The 22,765-nt window shown below is 60.7% G+C and overlaps 2 protein-coding genes across 5 annotated transcripts in view; both read right to left on the reverse strand.

Moving 5' to 3' along the window:
* Window positions 1-9,537: 9,537 nt before the first annotated feature.
* CASTOR1 (cytosolic arginine sensor for mTORC1 subunit 1) lies at window positions 9,538-14,035 on the reverse strand. 3 transcript variants are annotated; one of them, XM_055549489.1, is made up of 9 exons: window positions 13,821-14,035; window positions 13,180-13,250; window positions 11,780-11,967; window positions 11,542-11,674; window positions 11,141-11,267; window positions 10,580-10,693; window positions 10,330-10,412; window positions 10,131-10,225; window positions 9,538-10,042 (listed from the first exon to the last, which is right to left on the reverse strand). In XM_055549489.1, the coding sequence occupies exons 1-9, from the start codon at window positions 13,931-13,933 to the stop codon at window positions 9,974-9,976; spliced, it is 993 nt and encodes a 330-aa protein (XP_055405464.1). In that variant the 5' UTR covers window positions 13,934-14,035; the 3' UTR covers window positions 9,538-9,973. The 3 variants fall into 3 exon arrangements, with proteins under 3 accessions (XP_055405464.1, XP_055405465.1, XP_055405466.1); XM_055549490.1 differs by having other exon boundaries at window positions 11,141-11,264; window positions 13,821-14,027; XM_055549491.1 differs by lacking the exon at window positions 13,821-14,035 and adding an exon at window positions 13,440-13,517.
* A 2,303-nt stretch (window positions 14,036-16,338) lies between these two features.
* The window catches only part of TBC1D10A (TBC1 domain family member 10A), a 28,789-nt gene continuing 22,362 nt past the window's right edge, over window positions 16,339-22,765 (reverse strand). For both annotated transcript variants that reach the window (XM_055549936.1, XM_055549935.1), the window contains 6 exons: window positions 19,505-19,611; window positions 18,793-18,907; window positions 18,644-18,709; window positions 17,886-18,075; window positions 17,607-17,761; window positions 16,339-17,162 (listed from right to left, as the gene is read on the reverse strand). In XM_055549936.1, coding sequence (XP_055405911.1) covers window positions 16,701-17,162; window positions 17,607-17,761; window positions 17,886-18,075; window positions 18,644-18,709; window positions 18,793-18,907; window positions 19,505-19,611 — 1,095 coding nt within the window. In that variant the 3' untranslated portion in view covers window positions 16,339-16,700. The remainder of the gene's footprint in view (window positions 17,163-17,606; window positions 17,762-17,885; window positions 18,076-18,643; window positions 18,710-18,792; window positions 18,908-19,504; window positions 19,612-22,765) is intronic.

Raw genomic sequence — 22,765 nt, forward strand, 5'->3', positions numbered from 1 at the left:
CTGGGCTCACAGGGACTGAAGACAGCCCGCACAAAGCAACGAAGACCCACGGCAGCCAAAGATAAATAAATAAAGTAAATGTAAATGCACTTGATGACATGTGAATTGCATCTCGATTGTGAAAGTGCAGGGCCAAACGCTGCCTACTAACTACATGGCTGGTGCTGTAATTCCGCGGACGGGGCGCGCCAATGCCCGGCCCACAGCGAGTGTCCAGTGAGCACTTACCCACCAGCCACTGGGGCGGACGACGGCGCACATCTGTTTAGGTCACAGGGTGACTCTGAGGGCGGTTGGGAAACTCACGTTACATAAACACCGGGTGAGCAAGGATCTTCCAGGGCCCCGTGAGGTCAGCGAGGTCACCCTTGGCCTGGGGGTCATCTGACTCAAGACCTGGCAGGGTTCTCCTGGGACCTGGCGTGTCCGTGGGGACCGGACTGCATACCCTCCCCTGCACCCCATGGCTCCCCAAAATTGGGTGACTGACCCCCGCTTCCAGGAGCCTGAACACCTATTCAGGGAAGTGCAGAGAGAGAGAAGAGGGACTTGCTTCTCTGCAGCAACCTCACGTTAGCCATCAGCCGTCAGCTCCCAGACCAGGCCCTGCCACGGGGAACACCCCCACACAGGCCAAGGTGAAGGCTACTGGGGGCTGCTTCATCTACTCTGAGGTGCAACGAACAGGAGCCGAGCGTGCAGATGACCCCCACCCCCCTGGGCCACCCTCTTTGAGCCCAGGGTCTCCTCTGTGAGGTGCTGGGACAGGAGAGATGACCACAGAGGGTCCACAACCCTATAAAGCGCCATGGGGTCCCGTGGAGGCTCCAAACACTGAGACGTCACCGTAAATAAAAGCAATCCTAAACATGCAGCCTCCTGCCGATGCAGGAGACATAAGAGACTTGGGTTCAATCCCTGGGTTGGGAAGATCCCCTGGAGGAGGCCATGGCAACCCACTCCAGCATTTTTGCCTGGGAAATCCCATGGACAGAGGAGCCTGGCAGGCTATAGTCCACCACCTGGCAAACACTCAGCAGGATCAAGGAGTTCAGCGAACGGAGTCCTGGCTTTTCTCATGATGACAACACACGAGGCCTATTTTGAAACATCACATTCTTGCCAAAACTGTTTTGGTGGCCCAGGCATGTGCTGTGTGCCCAGTGGTGACAAACGGGCTCATTTCTGCAGCTCTTCTGGGGACCGGGACCAGGACTCCCTCATGGGTCAGCTCCCTGCATCTTCAAAACCCCCTAATGAGGCAGAGTCCATGGTCCCTGCCCTGCAGGTGGGGAAACTGAGGCCTGAGAGGTGGGAGCTTGCGGAAAGGTGCACAGCGGGGAGGAGGCAAAGATGCCACAGAAACAAATGCCAGCGGCTCCCAGAGTGCTCTCACACGGTTGGCTGCCTGGGGAGGTTGGGGACGGAGGTGGGTGTTTCCGCGGGTCTGCACAGACATCGCTGAAATTGTGAATTCCACAGTGAAACCTGTGAAATTCCAGGTTTCATTGGCAGAAAGGCAGAACAGAAATGCTACAAATTCCAGGTTGAGAGAATTGCAAGGGCAAACAGGACCTCATGGAACAGTTTACAGAATGAAGGGTGTGGCTGGAAGTTGAATGGGAAGGTTGGGGGGTAGAGGAACTACCCTGGAGATCCAGAGGTTAAGAATCCCTCTTTCAGTGATGCCTGCAATGCAGGGGACCCAGGTTCGATCCCTGGTCATTGAGGAACTAAGATCCCACCTGCAGCAGGCAACTAAGCCCGCAATGAAGATCTTGTGTGCTGCAACCAAGACCCAACACAGCCAAATAAATAAAAATTTTTTTAAAAAAAGGGCGGGGGACACCAAGCCACCCTCCGGAGGGGCTTGTACAACACAGCCTGGTCTGATCCTCTTGCTCAAAACACTCCCTGGTTTCCTGTTGCCTCTTGGATGAGGCCAAAGTCATCGCCACGGCCCCCAGTCCCTGCCCACTTCCCCAGCCTCCCCCAACACCTCTCCAGCCTGCCCGCCCCCAACACCTCTCCAGCCTGCCCGCCGCTCTCTCTGACCTTCTTCAGCCCCTAGAGGAGCCGAGCTCTTACCTCAGGGCCTTGGCACATGCTGTACCCACTACTGAACTGCCATCGGACACCGAGTTTCAGCTCTTCAAGTGGCCTTCCTCTACCCCGGGCTAGTTTACACCCCGCCCCCGCCCCAGAGTACCACATACCCCTCTCTGTAGCATTCTTCAGAACCATAAACTTGTACAACTGTGGGGTTGTGTCCCCAGCCAGACTGTAAATTCCAAGAGGGTGTGAAATGGTGGTGGTGGTTCCCCATCGCCTGTCTCCAGAGCACAGCAGAGGCCGCGGAAGGTAGAGGTGAAAGTGAAAGTGTTACTTGCTCTGTCGTGTCCAACTCTTTGCAATGCCATGGACTGTGGCCCGCCAGACTCCTCTGTCCATGGGGATTCTCCAGGCAAGAGTACTGGAGTGGGTTGCCATTTCCTTCTCCAGGGGATCTTCCCAACCCAGGGATTGAACCCAGGTCTTCTGCATTGGCAGGTGGATTCTTCACCATCTAAGCCCCAGGGAAGCCCTGGAATGCAGAAGGTGCTCAATAAATCCTTGATGACTGGATGGATGCATGACCGTGCAGCTGCGGCTATGGGCCCAGGTGTGTCCCCAGCCGCCGTGCAGAGCCCCCCGCAGCCGGACCTCCACAAGTGCAGGCCGGCTTCACCGCCGGGTGGGACCAGGCCTCTTGGAGCCTTTCTAGCGCATTCCGAGGAACGTCAGAATCGCACCGCTCCTGATACACCAAGGCATGTGATCCCTCCTTTTCAGGAAACCTCGATGGTTAAAGTGAAAGAGGAAACAGACAGAACAGGCTCCATCTTGAAAGCAGGACTCCAGCTTGGGCCCGACTGTGGACTTTGACCTATATGCCCAGTATCTATGGAAACGACATACCAACTGGAAAACCAGGCCCCCCCGGATGGAAGAACCCCAGGGCTCATACCTAGACTCTCCATTGCCTAAAAGAATACCCTAATTATCTGTGTAACCAAATAGAATCATAACTTCTATTATGCTTATTGGGGTATGACCACAGGCCTATTGATAATTGTCCGCTGTTAACTACACTGTTAACTACTAAAGCACATGATTCATGGGTTAACTTTGATCATATCTCTCTTTCACCTTGTCCAGACTAGTTTCAAAGAATTTGGGGAGGTGGGTTTGGGCAAGTACACTTAGGGTATATAAGGTTTTCACAAAAACTGGTCGGGGTCCTTGGCTAAGAGGAGACTCTGCCTTGGGCTCGCCGGTGTAATAAACCGCACTCCACTATCTGCACTGTCCTTCTGAGTGAGCTTGTTTCCCGGAACGTGTGGGTACAACAAAAGACGCTGACTTTTTCTTTTATGATGATTTTTCAAAAGCAAATTCAACATCTATTCTTTCAGCCGCTGCAGATTTCAACACTTCCCTGCGAAAACAAACTGAAAAGGAAAAAGGCAAGGCATTTCTCCCACTTCCTTTCAAGAACGCATTTCAGGACAAATTCTACGTAAGCCTCATAGAAAGGCGCCAGCCTTCATTGGAGGGGACAAGCCTACCGTCTCTCGTTCAACCTCTAGGTAATAAAGAACCTGCTGCGTGTGTGGGGCACCAAGCCAGGTGCAAGGGATAAATCGCCAAGAAAGACAAGGCTTACTCACAGGTGAGTGAAATTACCGTGAAGCCTGGAGGGACCTGGAAGACTCATTTGCCAGGCTGCCCATTTCTTGCTGCAGGAGTGAACGCCGACCCAGCCTGATCTTCATGGTACCCCAGGGTCTAGCAATGAACCTGCATTCTGTCTGCCCCCGCTCCCTGTCGGAGTCCTTCCTGGGACTGATGGCGAGACCCAGGAGACACGCCTCCCTGGCGTGGCTGGAGTTTCTGAACCGGGATGTCATAGGTGAGAGTGGGGTCCTGCCGCGCGGGTGAGAACGTGGCTGGTGCAGCCAGAGAGGCCAAGGGATTTTCCTGAGCCCTGGTCCCTGCACAAAGTCAGGTTCCGGCTACACAGGACGTGCCAAGAGGCCAGTTCTGCTAGCTGAGCTGATTTCCCGGCACTTCCGGGGAGTCCTCAGTCCTCAGGGCGGAGGGCGTGGAGGGAGGAAGTGGGATGGCTGAGCCTGCTCTGGGTGCCAGCTGCAGCCCAAGCTCACCAGCTTTGCTTGACAACTGGAAGGAGACGGGGGAACAGGCTGCGGGCCCAGTGTCTACAAAGTGGTAAAGACTTGAGGCAGGATTCACTTTGCAGAGACGCCGATTACGGGCCCTGGAGGAAATGCCCTGGGGTGGGCACTGGGAAGACTTGCTCTCGTCCTCCTTCTGTTCTTGGGGACGCGCTAAGGAATCTCTGAGCGTTCATTTTGACATGGAAACAGAAACATGCTCCAGGTCCGAGGGGAGAAAAGACTTGTTCTGTCCAAGGGCTGACTGGTTGGTGGCCATTCAGCTGGGTGACAGAGTGTGTCCATTTGGGACCATCCACAGCCAAGAGCGTGAGGAGGAGGAGAGTAGTCACTGAACACAACTGCTGTGCACCCCACGGTCAAGAAGGAGGGGCTTAAACAGGCCAAAGGCGGGGACAGCCCAAATGCCCATCAACGAGCAGTGGACGAGAAAAGCGCTTATGTCATACACACTGCCGGGTATGAAATAGGTAACTGGTGAGAGCCACTCACCATGGGGGCTCCACTCCATGCTCTGTGGTGACCTAAACGGGAAAAAGTGTTAGTCACTCAGTAATGTCTGACTCTTTGCGACCCCATGGACTCTAGCCCGCCAGGCTCCTCTGTCCATGGAATTCTCCAGTCAAGGATACTGGAGTGGGTTGCATTTGCTTCTCCAGGGGATCTTCCCAACCCAGAGACCGAACCCCGGTTCTCCTGCATTGCAGGCAGGCTCTTTACCGTTTGAGCCACAGGGGAAGCCCAGCCTTAATGGGAAAGAAGTCCAAAAGAGGGGGGATATAGGTATACATACAGCTGATTCACTTTACCGTAAAGCAGAACCTAACTCAACATTGTAAAGAAACTATACTCCGGTAAAATCTTTAAAAAGTGGTTATGTCTGAAAAACGCGATTATGTCCAAAAAACATGATTCTGTCCAAAAAACGTGATTCTGTCCATGCATTGGAATATTATTCAGCCATTGAAAAGAATGGAGTGCTGACACATGCGTTCACCTGGATGTGCCTCAAAAGCATCACGCTGAGTGAACAGGCTAGACGTCAGAAGTCACATATGAGATGAGTGCATTAGTGGGAAATGTCCAGAATAGGGAAATCCATAAAGACACACCAGTGATTGCCAGGGGCTGCAGGAGGAGAATGGGAAGTGACAGCCGAGGGGTACGGGGTTCCCTCTTGGGGTGATGAAAGTGTTCTGGAATTAGATGAGGTGACGGTTGCTCAACACTGTGAATGCGGAGGTAATGGCCCAGAGGTAGCTCTTCACTTTTAAATGGTCAACTTGATATTGTGTGAATTCCGCCTCAATTAGAAAAAAAAAAAAATTAAGGCAGAGTTAAAAAAAACACCACTCCAGGAAAACAAAGAGCCTGGGAGGCAGGAAGTGGGCTCCAAAGAGGCAGGAGAGAGTCAGGGGGTCTCCACAGCCCCTCCTGTGTGAGTGCCTGAGCAGCGCCTGCACACTGGGCTGGCGTTTGTCAACTTAGGAAAGGTGCACGTAGGGACTTCCGTGGCGGTCCAGTGGTTACCACTCCACGCTTCCAGCGCAGGGGGCGCCAGTTCGATCCACGATTGGGAAACGAAGATTCCACATGCCACGCAGTCAAAAAAAAAAAAGAGAAAGAAAGAAAGGGAACACCTAAATGTACGAGGCCAGGGTATGCCAGGAGGAGACCCAGGCAGGGAGACCAGCGGCCGGCCCGGGGCAGCCACGCTGCCGAGGACAGCCCTGGGCTGACTCAGGGCAGCGAGGCTGGGGCCCTGTAGAGAGCTCAGGCTGAGGGCCGCACACACTGGGGCCAGAAAGCAGAGCCAGGCTCCCTCGGGGCTGCAGGCAGAAGAGCGGGGAAGGAGACGTGGGCAGAGGGTGACGAGGGGGTCGGGGAGGCTGAGGGCGGAGGCAGGAGGTGGCCAGGCAGAGGGCAGGGCTGAGGAGGGCAGCACAGCCCACCGCTCCCGGGGGACTGCAGGGGGCTGGGCCTTCCGCCTCAGGGAGAGGCAGAGGGGCCCAGGGGGATGTGAGTCCATGGAAGGAAAGTGGACACGAGGGTACACAGGGGCAGACGTGTGCACGCACACATGGACACAGGAAAACGGTACCAGCCACAGGTAAAAACAGACATGCAGAAACACGTGCTGCAAACGCTCACGCACGCTCACAACTGAGCAGCTGCACACACCAGCCACGCATACATGAGACACGTGCCGAGACAGAGCCAGGCACACGGCTGAGGGTTACGAGGGGCTGGGTGCACGTACAGCCGCGGACACCCAGACCCCCAACGCGGGAGCGCAAGTACACAGACACACGGACGCTCAGAAGCATGTGCAGACAGACAGACACACGGACACACTCTCTGGCCAAAACAGACTTGCTCGCTTGTTTTGCACAAACAAGGCCTGCACACCACAAGTGCACACACCATCACCCCCCTGCCCCGACGTGCAGCACCATCACCGACCCCCTCCCCTTGGGGAAAGGAGCTTTGGGCATCCCCCTTTGAGACACCCCTGGATTCAGGAACCCCAGCACCAGGGCCTGCCTGGGAAAGGGAGACACAAACCGCAGCCGTTGCCCAACACCCAGCCCGAGGTCAGGGAGGAGCCAGGGCCCGGCCGCGCGTGCCTGCCCACGCACTGGCGGCAGACGCCCAGCCAGCGACGCAGACAGCCGGGATTGCGACGGAGCTTGCAAAATCACCCGGGTCCCTCAGGGGTCAGCCACACTGTCCCTGCCCCCCCGCCCTGGGGACCTCCCCAGGCCCCATGGGCAGTATTGACCTTCGTGTTAAATTCTGGTTCTGCCATGCCCAGCTGTGAGACCTTGGCTAAGTCGCTTCACTGCTCTGCGCTTCATTTCCCCGGTAAAGGGGGCCGATGGGAGCACGTGGTGAACATGTGAATTAATGTAGCATGTCATGCCCCTCCCCCACACGCAGCTGGGACCGCGGCCTCCCAGGGCATCCGGCTGGCCTGCTGCAGACTGGGCGCCGTTCCTCCTGCCTCCTGCTTGGACCCGTCCCACCCAGTGGGACCAGTAGACCATGCTGGGGGAGTAGGTCTGTCCTCCCCTCTATGTAGGAAAAGAAACCCTCTTTGTGGCAATTTTGCAAGCACAGGACTGCATGGCCCAGCCTGGCTGAGGCGTGGGTGAGGACCTTAAACCTTGAATTTCTGTTCAAACGCTTGGAGGAGGGCTGACGAGGTCACTTATATACGACCGTGGAGACCAGAAAGCATGGAAATGCGCCTCGGGTTCTTCCCCCCTGAGGTGTGCTCATCTCCTGTCCCCACCACCCAGAGCCCCCCACACAACCCCGGCCCAGGCTCACGCCCCCCTCCCCCCCAACCCCGGAGATGAGGGACCCGGGGCTGAGGGGCCACAGGTTGGTCCCGCCCTCCCCTCCGGGGCACAGGCTGATCTTTGAAGACAAGCGTCAGGCTCTGAGATCTGGGGCCTCAACCTTGCTCTCAGGAGCGGCCGCCCCGAGGCTCCGGGTGTGCCAGTGAGGGCCCCCAGCCTCAGTTATGAATTACCCAAGCCCAGGCCTGGGCTGACCAAGCCGACTTCCTTAGCCCTGGAACTCTCTGGGTCCTGGGAGGCTAAGAAGGTCACTCCGTGAGCCACCCCCCCCCCCCACCGGCCTGAGACACCGGCCTGGACCCCTCCGTCTGACGGCACCCGTAGCATCAGCTCTGCGAGAGGGCCAGAGTCACATCCCCATCTCCTAGCTGCAGGCGCTGCCCAAGCCCTGTGGGTCTCAGTCTCCCCATCTGTAACCTGCCGAGAGCCAGCCCAGTGACCCCCAAGGACTTTTAATGCCCTGAGAGCTAACGACCCCCCTCCACACACACGCGCGTGTGCAGGAGATGCAGGCTGGTGTGCTGGCCTCAAAGCCTGGGCCTGAGTCAGGCCGGCCCAGCGGGGCACCTGTGGCTCCTGCCTAGGCCAGTTCTGAGGGCAGGCCCCAGAACTAACCGATGTGTTAAAATCCAGCTTGGAGGACCGGGAGAGGCCTGACCCACTTGGAAAGCTGGGGTGGCAGGAACACCCAAATAAGGCAATGACTCACAAACAGAGAGATAGAAAGACCCCCCCAGAGCTGGACGGGTGGCCAGGAACCCTCCAGATGCAGGTCAGGCAGCCCCGGGAATTCTGGTTCTAAAGCCCCCATCTCAGCCTGGGATATCCCTCCAGCCAAGGCCCAGGGTGGGTCCTCCAGGGAGAGAAGCAAGACTCCCCCCACCCCAAAGACAATCCACAGACAAATGCCCTCTCCCCAGGGCCCAAGGGGTATTGGATCCTGAGCGGGCTGCCTCCCAGGTCTCCAGGCACTGGGGAAACTGAGGCCAGGGGGAGGGGGGAAAGGGCTGGCCTGGGCCCCCGACCGCCACTCACCGGGCTGGGCCGTGCTCCCTGCTCCTCTGATCTGCAGCCCCCAGGTTCCCAGAGGCAGGGTGGGCGCGCTGCCAGAGGCCTGGCCCCGCTCTGGCTTTTCTGGGGAGCCACCACGACCTCTGAGTACCCCGAAGTCACACCCTTCTTCCCTTTCTGTGCACGGGCGGGTCTGGGCTGAGGGCACCCGATAACCTCCCCCGCGCATCTGTAGGGCCCCACCAGGTCACAGCGGAATCCCAGCCCACGGAATGGGGAGGTGGCCCCACAGCGACAGGAAACCCAGGCCCAGGTTTGTGGAGCCTCTGGGCACAGAGGCTCCTGGGGGCCTCCAGTCCCCTGTCCGGTCTGTGTGGCCAAGCCAAGCCCAAGCCCAGCATGGACTCTCAGCTGCCTACTCTGGCCGGCCCCTCCCAGCACTGCTCCGGGAAAGCCCTGGGGGCAAGAACTGAGTGATCACTCCCACCAGGGATGGCCAGGACTCAGGTGTGGTCCAAGAGAAAGCTGACAGCAGGCCAGCCACAGCCAAGGTGGCGGTGGGGTGGGGGGGATGCGGGATCCCCACCCCAGACAGGAGGGTCTGGGAGCCTCTGCTCTGCTCCGAACCTCCTGGGTTGTTCAGACCCAGAAAGGAATGAAGAGAGAGGCTGAACCTCAGAGCTGGGCAGCCCCGGCAGGGAATCACATGGCCCTGGCTTGGGTCACTCCCCCTGCCGGCGCTCCAGTCACTTTGTCCTGAGAATGGGGGCGCTGGCTCTCGAGGTGAGCACAGAGGGAGGCTGAGGTGAGCCCGGCCCAGAGCCGGCTGCACAGGATGGGGTGGGAGAGGCAGGTACAGACCAGGACCTCAGGCGGCAGTCCCGTGGCTGAGGCTTGGACGACCCCAAGGACCACAACCCGGTCTGCTCGGTATAAGCTCTTTATTAACAAGTTGATTTAAAAAGGAGAGAGAGAGAGAGGTGTAAAAATACTTTTCTTGGAGGCCCCAGGAAGGGAAGGCACGGTCAGAACTCCTTTGCTGGGTCAGGCAACCCAGCCGGGGGCGGCGCAGAGATGGGGGAGGCTCAGGCCTCAGGCAGGGAATGTGCAAACCCCGAGGCCCCGCAGGGAGGGTTGAGGGCTTCCTGGAAGAAGCCCAGAGCACCACGTCCCCTGCGTTGGGCAGACACGTGGCGGCCACGTTGAGAGCCGGCGTCTGCTTGCAGCTTACATACACAGAGCGGAAGGAGGGGGCCCCCCGGCAGGAACGTCCCAGAGCTGGAGCACACAGCTTTGAGAAGTCTCTGGAAGCCAGAGGGCAAGGGGAGACCCCGGAGGCTGCTGTGGCCTGCCCCCGGAGCCTCAAGAGCCCAGGCCGTCCTGCCGGCGCTGGAGGACCTCAATGACGCTGCCGATGCCGTCCTCGGGCACCTGCGGGCCGGCGGGCACAGGGAGGCGTCAGGGTCGCCCTGCCCCCTCCCCCTCCGCCCAGGGCCCCCTCCGCAGCCAGGGGGCTCACCAAGGCATGGTCGAAGTTGAAGGTGCTGATGTAGTAGGCCGAGATGTCGGCTGCAGCCAGGGGGCCCGCGATCTGCGCCACGATCCCACACTCGTCTGAGGGTCGAGGAGGGGCTGTGTGGGTCACCGCAGTCTACCCCCCACCACTCCCCCAAGCCCCAGCCCTTCCGCAGCCCCCGACACAAGGCACGGCCCCTCACCGAAGCCCAGGGGCTGTCCGCCAATGCGCACCATCCTCCACAGCTCGCCCGAGGAGCTGGTCAGCAGCAGGTCACTGGGGAACCTAGGGCGGCAGAAGGGTGGTGGGCCGGGGTACCGTGGTCCACCCTTGCCCCCACTGTGAGCCCGGGAGGAGGTCAGCCTGCTGACCTCAGCGTTGGACGCTCTAGCTGCCCCCTCCCTGGGGCTGGCCGAGGGCCTGTGTACCACCTGGGGTCAGGGGTCACTTACTTTTTCTGCGTCTCAGCATCCATGACAATGGAGATGTAGCCCTCGATGAGGGAGAAGGCAAAGAAGGTGATGGAGCTGGATCCCGGACCACCAGAGGCTGCCTCCCTAGGGGGACTGGGGAGGATGGGAGGCTCAGGTGATCTGCCCGCTCTACCTCCCAGTTGGGCTCCACACCTGCAAAGGGGCTGGCACAGGGGGCCCTGGGCAGACCCTCCTGGCCCCCTGTCCTCCCCCCTCGTCTGAGGGCCCTGACCTGCTGGTATGGCTGGGGACGGGAGAGGATGATGAACCCTGAATGTGACAAAGAGGATTTTACCCCAGGTCCAGAGGGCCTGACTAGGGCATAGCTCAGGGGGCTCTGCCCATGCCACGGTGGGGAGGGGGCCCCAGCTGTGGCTTTGGGGCCTTGCTTGGACCTCAGTGCAGGGCACAGGGGTGTCACAGACAGCCAGGAACCCCAGCCATGGAACAGGACACAGAACTGCAGATCCCAGGGGTGGGCGGAAGGTGATGGGAAGAAGCCCAGGAACAAGGTGTGTAGACCAATGCCAAGGGGCCCACCTATGCGAGTAGAAGAGGACGTCGATGAGGGTGGTGGCGATGGCTGGCAGCGTCTCGGGGTCCAGCGTGAGGACGCAGAATCGGTTCTGTGGGCTCTGGATGGGGTGCACCGTGGGGCTGGGCCCTGCTGGGGAGGGACCAGATGGTGGCGGAGGTGAAAGGCCGACTGTGGGCGGGGGCGCCCCCTGGTGGCCAGCCAGAGAGAGACGGCCTGGGCTGGGAGTAGGGTCAGGCAGCACCTGCAGGAAGCTGCCTGGGTTCTCCCGGAGCCCTCTGTTGAGGAGGTGGGGGTCCGCGTCAGCTGGTCTCCCCAAACCCACAGCCCCACCTGCACAAGGGAAGGGCCCCCGGTGGGAAGAGGAGCCCCCGCCGAGGCCCGGGTGTCAGAGAGCGACCCTCACCATGCTGGGCACGGGGAAAGCCGTTGCTGGAATCGTCCCTGGCAACAGGCACAGGCTCCCCGCCCACCTCTCGGTAAATGTCGAACTCCCGGGCCAGCGTGTGGATCACCACGGACAGGTCCTGCTCCCGCACCTGGGCCAGGAGAGGCAGAAGGCATGGGTCCCCAAGCACCTATGGGGCCCGCCCTGCCCCGCACCCCTCCTCCCCCCGCCCCAACCCAGCACCTGCGGGACTCACCAGGATGAAGTCTGTCTGGTAGGTGGACAGCATCAGCACGGACACGTGGTGCTCGGCCAGCGGTGCGATCACTGACCGGGCGATCTTGGTGACCCCGGCGGCCTGCACGGCCGCGCCGCTGGGGGACGACACGTTCAGCACCAGCCACGTGGCCTCGGCCACTTGCAGGAACTCGGATGGGGGCAGCTCTGTGGGGCAGGGGGCACAGGCCCAGTTAGGGCCTACAGGGCGGACCCTGCCCTGTTTCCCTGTCTGAGCCTTACGGGGAGCTCTACCAAGATCGGGTCAGGTCTGGAGACTGGAGCTGTCTTCCTCCCCCAAGTTCTGGTCCTGAGACCTGCATGTCTGCAAGGACTGAGAGGTGCTTCAGGTGTTGGCCTGTCAGGGATTGAAACTTCCCAGTTAGGATCGGAGCTCCGAATTCAGACAGAGCTGGGTTCCAATCCCAGCCTCACCATCTACTTTCTGTTGGCCTGGGGTAAATGATTTAACTTCTCTGAGCCTCAGTTTCCTCTTCTGTAAAATGGGATGACGGTGTGGCCCTCAAGACAAATGCTTCGTGGGCGAACAGAAGCCTTATACCACGTGGCACCACCAGGGGGAGCCAGCAGACCAAGTTGGCTAGGGGATGCCGTTTACTCTGAGCAGATCCAAACTTCCCTGCTGCACAAATAGGGAAACTAAGGCCTGAAGCAGCGCTATGCCTGCCGATGAAGCCCCAGTGATCTGGCCTGAGACTCCAGGCCTGTCAGCATGGGCCAGGCTGGCAGGAGTAAGGAGGTAGATGTCAACTCCAGTGATCAGGGACGGACCAGGCTAGCGTCCAGTCCGGAGCAGGGGCCACGGCCAGGGTGGCTGCTAATTGCCCAAGCACAGCTAGGAGGCCCGCCAGGTCCCTGCCCTGGGCTGGCTGGCTGCTCCTCCTGCATTCCTTCCCCAACCATCTCAGACTCCTGGAGCCGCCAGACCAGTTGGGGAGGGGGTGACACACACCAGAGAAGAGAGGAGTCAGTGGGGGTAATAACGGCGGGGCTGGGGTGGGCTGGTGAAACAGCCGCAGGAACCCGATTCTTGCCCCAGAACTGTAACTGAGGCCCTGCTGGCCGGCCAGGAGCTGCTAACCGCCCTTCACACACAGCCCCGTTTATAAAGCCCTCGAGGGACCCTATTAGATCAGCGCCGTAACTATTCCATTTTACATAAGAGGAAACAGCTCAGAGAGGGGAAGTGACTTGCTTAAGGGCACACAGCCAGTGAGAAGTGGGAATGGATTCGAACCCAGATCCATCCGCCTTCGGCCCCCAGCTCTTGCGACCATGGATCTTAGCATTCGGTGAGAACCTCGCAAAGGGACGAGCGCAGTCTCCTCCCTTAGACCCCCTCCCCAGCCCAGCCCCCACCTTTGAAGCCCTCCTCGTCCACCATGAGCGTGTAATCCTCGGGGGTCTCCGTCAGGCTGAAGAACTTGCACCTGGTTGGGGGCGGGGGGCATCTTCAGCCTGGGTGGGGCGGAGGGGGCGGGTAGACCCCGGCCGGGCGCCTCCCTGCCCCCTCAAGCCTGTCTTCTCCCCAGGACAGTGGGGTGTGTGCCCCGTTTCCAGAACTGTGAACTGCTTTCCGCCTCCCCGACCTCCACGCCGGGACAGGAGGAGAGGCTCACCCGCGGCTGCAAACTCAGGCCGTCGAACCTTGAGCCCTCTAGACCAAGCCCCTCTGACCCGACGGGAGGCAAGTGGAAAAAGTTCTACGCAGTCGCCAGGAAAGAATGCCCCCACCTGACACCACTAGGGTTAAGCATTGACCATCCCAGGCTGTTTGCGCTTTAACCGGCCCTGGGAGGGGGCCTCACGGGGCCGGATAGGCGGCGGTCCCGGGGAGGTTAGGCCCAGGCCGGATGGCGGCCGGGGCGGGGGAGGGAGGAGGCCAGGGAGGGCTCTCCCCGTCGGCTCCCGCTGGCCCCACTACGGCCCTAATCTCCCGACCCCGTCCCAGAGCGACAGTGCAGCCCACCCCCGTCTGTGCCGCGAACCCGGGCGCGCACCGGCTTCGGCGGGGCAGGAAGAGCAGCTTGATGAGCGGGTGGGTGTAGAGCCAGAGGCCGGGGCGGGCGAGGCTCAGCACCCGCACCCGGTGCTCTAGGATGTGCAGCTCCATCGCGGCCCGCGCGGACCCGACCCCGCAGCCCACAGGACCCAGGCGGTGCTGGGGGCGGGTCGCTGGGGGCGGTGCCGGGGGGCTTAAAGGGGCCGCTGCGCGGCCGAGCGCACGCCGCCAGCTACGCCAGCTCCCCGAAAGCCACGCCACGCGGACCGGGCGGCCAATCCAGGGTGGCCACGCCTCCTTCTAGCGCCGGAGCCTCACTCTGTTCCGTCCGGCCCGCCCTACCCGCCCCTGCTGGCTCCGCCCCACCGGTTTGGGCTCGGGAATCAGCCGCTGACCCCACCCGCGTCGAGTCCTCCTGCGGGGGTGGGGGGCCCTGCCGCGCGTTGCCCCCTTTCAGGACTCCGCGCTTTCTGTAGGACGCCCGCTGCGCTGGGGTCCCGAGCCGGCGGAGACTGGTAGTCGTATCTGTCCTTGGGCCTTAGAATTAATTTCGCTGAGCCTTGGAGGCGCGCCTGGGACAGAACACAGCCCCCAAACTCCTGGAACGTGCGAGGGGCGGGGTCCGCTGCCGCAGCCCAGGCAGCCGTGTGGTTCTAGGCCCTGAGAGCGTCCTGGTGCCTTGCCCCTTCTTCCTCTCGTGGCTCAGAACTGGCAGGGCTACCAGAGCTGGCAGGGGTGGCGGGGACAAAAGTTCCCCAGCGAGGGCTGCCCGGGACTAGTATTGACACATACCCTCCCTGCTTCGTGAGCCCCGTTGAGTGGACTGACAAGGTGAAGCTTGACTCAGTGGCCTCAACATCTTTTACTCTCACCCAGCTTCCAGAGCAGAAGGGAGGGCCCCAGCCATTCTCTGAGCAGCACGTGGTGGGGAGGGGGCTGAAGGCCACCAGGCTGAACACTTGTTTGGGCATTTCCCAACCTTTGGGGGAACAGGGCCCATGCATCTGGGGCTCACTGGGTACTCAGGTTCTCCGCTGAGACATAAGGTTGCAGTCGTGAGCAGGACTGACGTGGCCTGAGCACACCTAAACATGCTTCATGCCCAAGGAGGCCCCCAGCACTGGCAGACGCCCCAGATCCGAGGCTGGTGAGTGCCAACTTGGGCTCGTTTCCACATCAGGGCTGGGCTCTGCTCAGGCGTCCTCAGGCCTGCAAAGACCCCGGTGCGCACAGGCATGAGCACACGGAGGCTGGCCCTGCAGCAGGACAGAACGTGTTCCAGGGGCCCTTGCCTGGCCCAAGCGTCCTCAGGCATCACTGCCAAGGCTCTGAATCAAACAGGTTAGAGCAGGACTCGGGTCTGATGGACCCAGCAGGTCTGAGCAGGCCTCCTGCCCACTCGGCAGCCTTTACGGTAGGCGGATGGAAGAGGGGCAGCACCTGCCCTCCCTAGACTCTCCGGCTCAGTGGGTCCCCATGGAACACCGCAGCCACCGATCCTGGCCAGTCCCTTGGAGGGCCAGGGGAGGGGAGTGTCCTCTGAGGCCGAGCCCTCAATTCAGGGGCAGGTGGCATAGGAAGCCACAGTGGGGAGTGGCAGGTGAGAAGTAGGTGGTTTGCCCTGAAAAGTTCATGTGACCCTTGACCTCCTCAGCCTCAGTATCCCTGGTTCTACCAGAACAGGGTGTCCCAGGCCAAGGCCGCAGCCCTGCGATGCCTAAACGCTCCCAGGGAGGCTCTGCTCCTCCCTCCCTCTCCCCCCGCACCCCCACCCCGGCCCGGCCCAGCCTGGTGGCCTGCCAGGAACAGCCACTATTGTTTGACTGGAAAAGCTGCTTCCTCAGCAGAAGGGGGGCCTCTCCCAGGGACACCCTGTTCTCACCCTTGCTGGTCACCACACTGCCTGCCTGGGTCCTCAATGTGGAGTCAGGTCACCCTAGTCAGGAGAGGTAGTGAGGGGCTCTGGGTCCCAATCTGGATCAGCTTCACCTCTCCCAGTCAGCTCCTCTGCTTCCTCCTCTGTAAAACGGGGATAGGGATGAAGCCCACCCAGTCGTCAATCAGCCAGCCCAGCCTGGCATGTGCTCAGCTCGGTAAGCGGCCAGCAGGCACCTCGTATCACAGATTCAGACTTCGCCCCGCACCCCTCTAACTTGGATGGAGGCCTGCGCTAAGCATGGGAGGGCAGTTCTTCACAACCACCCACCCTTGGCACCAGCACCCGGCCCAGAACGAGTACCTTACTGGGGTCCAAAGTGGCATCCAGGCCAGCCCCTGGAGGAGGAGGACTCCGGAAGGACTTACGGAGCCCCTCACCTCTGTGACGGGCAGGGATCAAGGCCTGGGGAGCAGGCCCTGCTCTGCCTTAGCCCTGGTGACCCTCACCCTTGGCAGGCGGTGGCCATGGGCCGGGGGGATGAAGTAGGGGAAATTGGGGCCGGGATGGGGGCCTCTGTAGGAGATGCTGAGCCCTAGAGGTGGGACCCCCTTCCCAGTCCCAAGCTACACACCAGCTCTCTACACAAGCCTGTTTATTTCTGTACAAAACCATGTTTCTATTTTACACAAAGAACCTCCCCACCCCCCACCCCCACCACATCCGTGCCCTGGCCCTGGGGAGCATCCCCTCAGGAGGGGCTGGGTGAGGCCCCATCCATCGGCCCGCACTTCTACCCGCCCCAACTGGGCCGGCCCGAGCTCCACTCTGGAGAAAATAAATAAGGAGACTCAGGCAGAATCTGTGCTGGGCCAGCCAGACTCTCTGCCGCCCGGGGCCAGGCAGCGGGCCCTCGGAGGGTGCGCGGGCCCTGGAGTGTCAGTCAGTCAGTGAACCGTGTGGTGTGTGGAGACCCCAGCCCAGGGGCCTGAGCTGCCAGGGTTATAAGTAGGTGTCCTCACTCTCCTGGGACGTCAGGCTCTCCCGGGAGCGGTGGTGGGCTGAGTCCCGGGGGGCCGAGCCCTGGGGGGCTGGGTCCTGCACGGGCATATCCTGTGGGGGAGATGCGTCTCCCGTGGCAGCCGCTGCCTTGGCTTGACTCAGGGCGGGCGGCTGGTTCCGCTGCCCACTCTCCCTCGCCGGCTCCCGCGGCTCCCTCTGGACCTGCTTGGATGCCTTGGACTTGCCTTTGGAGCCAGAGAGGGGGGTGTCCAGGGGCAGGCGGATGGATGGTGAGGGCTGCAGGCTGGGCCGTGGGCCCGGCTCTGCCTCCAGGATGGCCTTGGCGCCGTGCAGCCTGGGTGGGGACGGGCACTGCAGCTCCCCCCGCGTCTCCTGCCAGCGCCGCAGCTGGATGAGGTGCTCGCGCTCGATCTGGCGCTCCGTCACTGGCAGCTCCACCACCTGTGGGGCGGTGAAGGCGGGGGGCGTCAGGAAGAGCTGTCCCCTTCCGCCTCCCAGCCCGGGCCATGAGGGCTGACCACAGGATGGTGGTCACAGGCCCCAGAGTGACTGCCAGGTGAGCCAGGCCCTCGAGGCCCACCGCCTCGGAGGAGAAAGCCACGAGTCCTCCTCCCTACCTGTGTATCGCCTCACTCCAGCCCCCCAGAGACAAAGATCCACAAGAGAGAAAAACGGGAAAATAAAGCCAAGGCTTGATGGGTGGGGGCTGCACCTACTCTCATTCCTTCTAGGGGGATCTGGGCCTCTCTGTGCCCCTCTCCTTGTTCAGACAGAAGGACGAGGTCTGTCCATGCCGTCTTGGGCTGCTGAGCACAAGGCCGCAGGCCCCCACCAGGCCCTCAGTCTCCCCCTCCCTCCGGGGGTGAGGGGCAGGGGTGGCTGTACCTCCTGGACCAGGAACGCCTCCTGCATGACCTTGGGGCTGAGGCTCCGCAGCCGCTCGATGGTCTCGTACTGGCCTTGGCAGCCTCGGACCTTCTCGGGGGAGCCCAGCGCCTGCTTCAGCAGCACCAAGCCCACCCGGAAGATGATCTTGACTCCTGCAGGGGGGCAGGCAGTAAATGCGGGTGGTGGGGGCTGCTCTGGGGAGTTTCTCTGCAAACAGAGGCCCCCCCCGTGAACTGGACTGGTGGCAGGGGTGCTGGCCCGAGCCCAGCCCGGTACCTTCACAGAAGAACATGTCCCAGACACGCAGCACGGAGCTCCAGGGCAAGGTGCGCGAGAAGGCGCACATGAACCACTCGGTCATGTAGAGCAGCGGGTCGATCTTCTGCTGGCTGAGGTGCTTGTGGGCCACGGGAGACACCTTCTGCAGCAGCGAGAAGAGGATCTCCCCGTCCAGCTGGATGGCCTCCTGGGGGGACAGGGAAGCCACCGGGCTGTGACCGAGGGCCCGCGGCAGCCACCCCTGGCTCCTCAGGCGGCTCATGCTGCAGGGTGCCAAGCTCCTGCTGGGTGCTGGGTTGCAATGATAAGCACACCAGACACAGCTAGTCCCCCTCACTGAGCGTGTCCTGCAGAGAGGCAGACAGACACAAACCACAGAAGCATTGAGGGCTGAGGGAGTAGAGGGAGGGAGGGGGCCAAGTGCCCCCTAAGGGCATGGCAGGAACAAGACCCTGGGGGGCATGTGCCAGAGGCCCCGCCTGTCAGGTCAGGGAAAGCTCATGGGCTGAAAGCTGAGAGGAAAGAAGAGTTATCAGAGGAAGGAAGGGGTGGAGGATTAAGCCTATTGGAAGGCCAAGGCAGGAGGAGCGTGGTGCCCTGGAGAAACAGCCACAGGGAGGCAGAGGTGGAGGGAGGGTGGAAGTGGGAGGCCGGGAAGGACTTCCACGGGCACAGGGAGTTAAGGCCTGGAGAGGCCACAAAGGTGTCAGGTCTGGGGCAGGTCTCAGGCCAGGGCCAGGCTGGCAAGCACTCACCAGCTTCTCACTGTAGTAGCCGGGCAGGTACTTCTCACAGATCTGCACCAGGCACCAAAAGGCTTGCTGTGGGCAAGAGAGACGTGAGGCCTGGCTGCTGGGTGTTCCCCAGCCGCCCGTCTGCCCGCCCGCCCGTGGCCTGGGGGTACCTCGGCAGGCATGTGCATGAGCAGCACAGCGGCAATGGGTGCCTGGGCCTGGCAGTAGCCCTCCTCGGGTCGGTACAGTGTGTAGGCCTTCAGCACCCGGAACAGGTCCTGCTGGCTGTGGAGAGGTGAGCAGGGAAGGGCTGACGGGTGGACTCGGCCACCCACAGGACTCACCTGTGCCCCACTGGGCCAGACCTGACTCAGAGGCTGCACTTCCCTGCAGACTGGGGTCACCAGGGGTCAGTCCCCCACTGCAGCCCCTGCACCCTCCTTTGACAGGTGAGGGCAGAGGCTCAAAAAGAAAGCGGGGAGCAGGGCCGGGGCAGAGCGCGTGGCTCCTGGCTTAGCAGCTGTGGCCCCTCGGCCAGGCCAGCCCCGTCCCAGGTCTGTCTCGGTCCTGGCCTGGCCGCCACGTCTCTCCTCTCCTGCATACCTTGTACCCACCCAGCTCTCTCCAGCCTTCTTTCTCCCCACTCGATCTGTGCATCTTCCTGTTTCCAGAGGAAGGCCAGGCCAGGCGAGCCTAGCTCTCTGGGAAGTACAGGGTGAAGTGCCCCAGACCTAAGAGGACCCATCTTTGGTTTGAACCAAAGAGGGAACTAACAGTGCAGTCAGGACCCTCCAGCTTCCGGGACCCCCAACGTGCCGCCAGATTCATTTTACCTTCTCTTTCTGAGGGAAAGGGACAGCCCACAAGGGCCAGCCTGCTCACCCGTGGCCCCCCCGGGACACAAACATCTCGTGGAAAGGGAACTGCCGGTGCAGGTCACGCTCAATCACATCCAGCCACTTGGGGTCCCCAGGGGACATGTCCAGCTCCTGGAAGCAAGGTCAAGAGCATCTCTTAGGAGTTAGGATGGCTGGGAGGATATCACCGTCCCAGGTTGTGGAGGAGGCCCCATCACCAGGGACAATGTCCACCTGATCCCATCCTGACTGGGCCTCCCCAAGGACAAGTCAGGAAGCTTGGGTGGGGCACAGACAAGGGGAGCAGAGTCCTGGAAACCCTGAGGGGCTACCTAGGCTCCAGGAGGAAGACCCACGTGGGTAAGAGTGCCTGACATAGCTGTAGCTTGAGATAACCTCCAGGTACTTCATTCAGGACTCAAACACCTTGTTACCCCCTGAAGATGGAAGGCAACTTGGAAGCAACGACTCCCACCTGGGAGCACCACCCTGAGCACCACTTGAGATGGCACACGTGGGCCTTGCCGACTGTTCTCAGCCCCCCAGAGACAGGTCCTATTGTTACACTGTTCACAGGTGAGGAACTGAGGGTCAAAGAAAAGCCACTTGCCTGATGCCTTGTGGCTAGAAAAATGATGCAGCTGGGTCTGGAAGCCAGGCTGACTCAGAGCTGTCAACCCCAACTCCTGTGCTACCTACCTCCCTGTACAAGAGGTGCCACCCATTCAGGAAGCGTGTGTGTGTGTGTGTTCTGCTACCCTGAGCAACGTCATGACATCTGTCACACCATTAGCCTCAGAGCCATCTCTGGGTGCTGGGGTTTCAGCAAATTTTTACTCTTTTCTTTGAATTTCCGTGAACATTTTTGCATGAGTTCCATTTATGAAAACAAAGCTACTACACAAAGAAAGATCCTTTCTCAATTACTTGAAATGTCCTCTATCTTACTTGCTTGTAGGTTACAGGGGTATATATTATTTGTCCAAACTCTCTGAACTGTGTGCTTAAGATCTGTGTACTTTACTTTATGTAAGTTCATAACCTCAGCTTTCAAAAAAGAAACAACTCAGTGGAAAGGATGCCTGGAGGGCTGCGCAGGGAAGCAGACAGAGCCCTCGTTGTCTACGTGTTGGGCAGTGCAAGGAGGGCCCCAGGAGGAAGTCTGGGTCCGCAGCAAACACATCAGTGGGTGTAGGCCCAGGCCCCTGCCCGGCAGGTGACTTCATACAAGTCCCTTTCCATCTGTGCCTCCTCAGTGGGGGTGTCCCAGGATTGAAATAAGGACCCTAGGGTGTCAGGTAACTTGATACAAGAGGGTAAACACTGAGACAAAGGAGTGTTGGAGGCTGGAGGGTGAAGGGAGGGGCGCAGGGTCTGGACAGTGGGCCCTGGGGCAGGTGCACACTCGACCTGTGCCTGCGCAACCCCCCTCGGCGGGGGCCGCTCATGCCCCAGGCGCCGCAGGTCAGGATGCGGTCCTGATCCGAGACACTGTCTTGAGTACAGTGCAGGTCTGCTTTTGTCAGGAAGGAAAGGAGGGTCCCACAAGTTCTCCTGAAGGTTCTGCTGAGGTGTGGACCTGGGAACCCAAGGTTCCTAGAACACGCTCATTGGGTTCCTCAGCAGCTCACAGCACTCAGCCACACAGGGTCACCACCCCTCAGAAAGGGAAACGTGCAGCCGAAGGGCCTGCAGGGAGAAAGGGTGCCGAGAGTCCAAGGCAGATAGGGGCCGCTGGGGGCGATGCAGTTACCGCAGCCCCCCATGGAGCCTGCAGGTGCTGGCGTTGTCAAGAAGGGAAATCGGAGAAGAAAACCAGGGAAGAAAAAGACTGGAAGGTCTTGTCCTGCCTGAGGAAGGAGGAAGAAGTGGCCAGCGCAGAGGAGGAGGAGCTGCCGGGGTGTGGAGCCTGCGCTGATGGCGGAGGCTGGGGTCAGTGCGGGCCTGCGGGGGCAGGATTGCTGCACCACAGCCCCTCACAGCGCCCCTGCCTCTGGCCTCTTGCCCCAGCAGCCGGAGGCAGCTTCTCTCCCCGTCCACTTCCTCCACCCCACAGGCAGGCAGAGTCCCTCCTGCTGTGCTCACAAACCACTGTCCTGGCCCCCAGGATCGCTTCGGGGCCCTGCCACTAAGGTTCAAAACATCATGAAGGGCTTTCTGGGCCAGTCTACCACCTCCCACAAGCAACCTTCAGACCCCACAGAGGCGGCCGACCCCTCTCGGGACACACCACTCCCCAGACACACACAGCACAGAGAGCTCTGCACTCCGCTGCCCCTCAGAGGCATCATGTCTGCTAACTGTGGAACCAGGAGGCTGACCAGGCCCCCGAGCTCCCTCAGCTCTCAGGCTGTGCTCTGGCTGCTGAAGGTAACCTAGGGCCTTGGTGACGTTCCCACCCCACCCCTGAGCTTCCCACTCTGCCAGAAGGCAGCCCCCTGACATGGAAGTGATGTAGCCACAGGGAGGAAGACTCTGGAGCCAAGAGGCTGCCTGAGTGGGCATGATGTCGGTGCTCTGTGGGACAGCCTGACCCCTGATTCAGGCCTGCCCTCAGCCAGACACTCCAGCAACCCCCGTCCCCTGGGCCACTCTCCCCACTTCCCGGTCTACAGCAGCAGCTCCAGGAATAGGTTTGGCGGGAGAGGGCTGTTCACTGAAGCATGAATTTTGTCAACAGGGAGCTGCTGACTGACAGCTCTCTCACTGCCTAGCATCAGTCCCAAGAGCCTGAGAGATGCCCTGAGGCCTGGGGCCAAGTCTGGCAGGTGAGCTGGGGCAGCCCCGGGAAAGCCAACTGACTTGCCGAGTTCCCTAGAGAAGCAGGCTGGAGGAGCAGCCCGGGCCACGGGGGCCCCAAGAAGCCTCATGAATGGAGGGGTGTTCTTCACCTTGGCAATCTGGGGTGGGGAGCAGTGGGAAGGTAAGGCATGGCTGTCAGAGGGTATCCTGTCTGACCCCTGACTGGCTTCTAAACTCTAAGGACACTGGTTTGGCTCTGCCACCCCCAGAACAGACAAGCCCATAAGCAACATGGGTGAACCAAGTTTAGCTGGCTTGGATGAGGCAAGAGAAAGAGTAGAGAACGGGAAGTCAAAAGGCGTTAGGGTCCTGTGAACCCTGCTGGGCAGCCCCCGAAGGCCCAGAGCTCAGGCCCCAGGTGGTCAGGGAAGGGCTCTGAGTGTCCCTCCCAATAACCAAGAGCTGAGAGGTAGTCCACCAAGTCCAAGAGAGCAAATCTGGGCGGCTGCCAATCTGTCCACCCCACTGAGGCCTGCTCAGGGCT

Source organism: Bubalus kerabau, chromosome 16, assembly GCF_029407905.1.
Source record: "Bubalus kerabau isolate K-KA32 ecotype Philippines breed swamp buffalo chromosome 16, PCC_UOA_SB_1v2, whole genome shotgun sequence".
NCBI classification, from domain to species: Eukaryota; Metazoa; Chordata; class Mammalia; order Artiodactyla; family Bovidae; genus Bubalus; species Bubalus kerabau.

What these genes read in the sequence shown, in the direction of transcription:
- CASTOR1 (XM_055549489.1), bottom strand. Translation starts at nt 13,933, where the DNA reads ATGGAGCTGCACATCCTAGAGCACCGGGTGCGGGTGCTGAGCCTCGCC. An exon ending in GTCCTCTTCTACTCGCATAG is followed by an intron (nt 10,694 to 11,140) that starts GTGGGCCCCTTG and finishes CATCCTCCCCAG; the next exon opens with TCCCCCTAGGGAGGCAGCCT. An exon ending in TCAACTTCGACCATGCCTTG is followed by an intron (nt 10,043 to 10,130) that starts GTGAGCCCCCTG and finishes GCCGGCCCGCAG; the next exon opens with GTGCCCGAGGACGGCATCGG.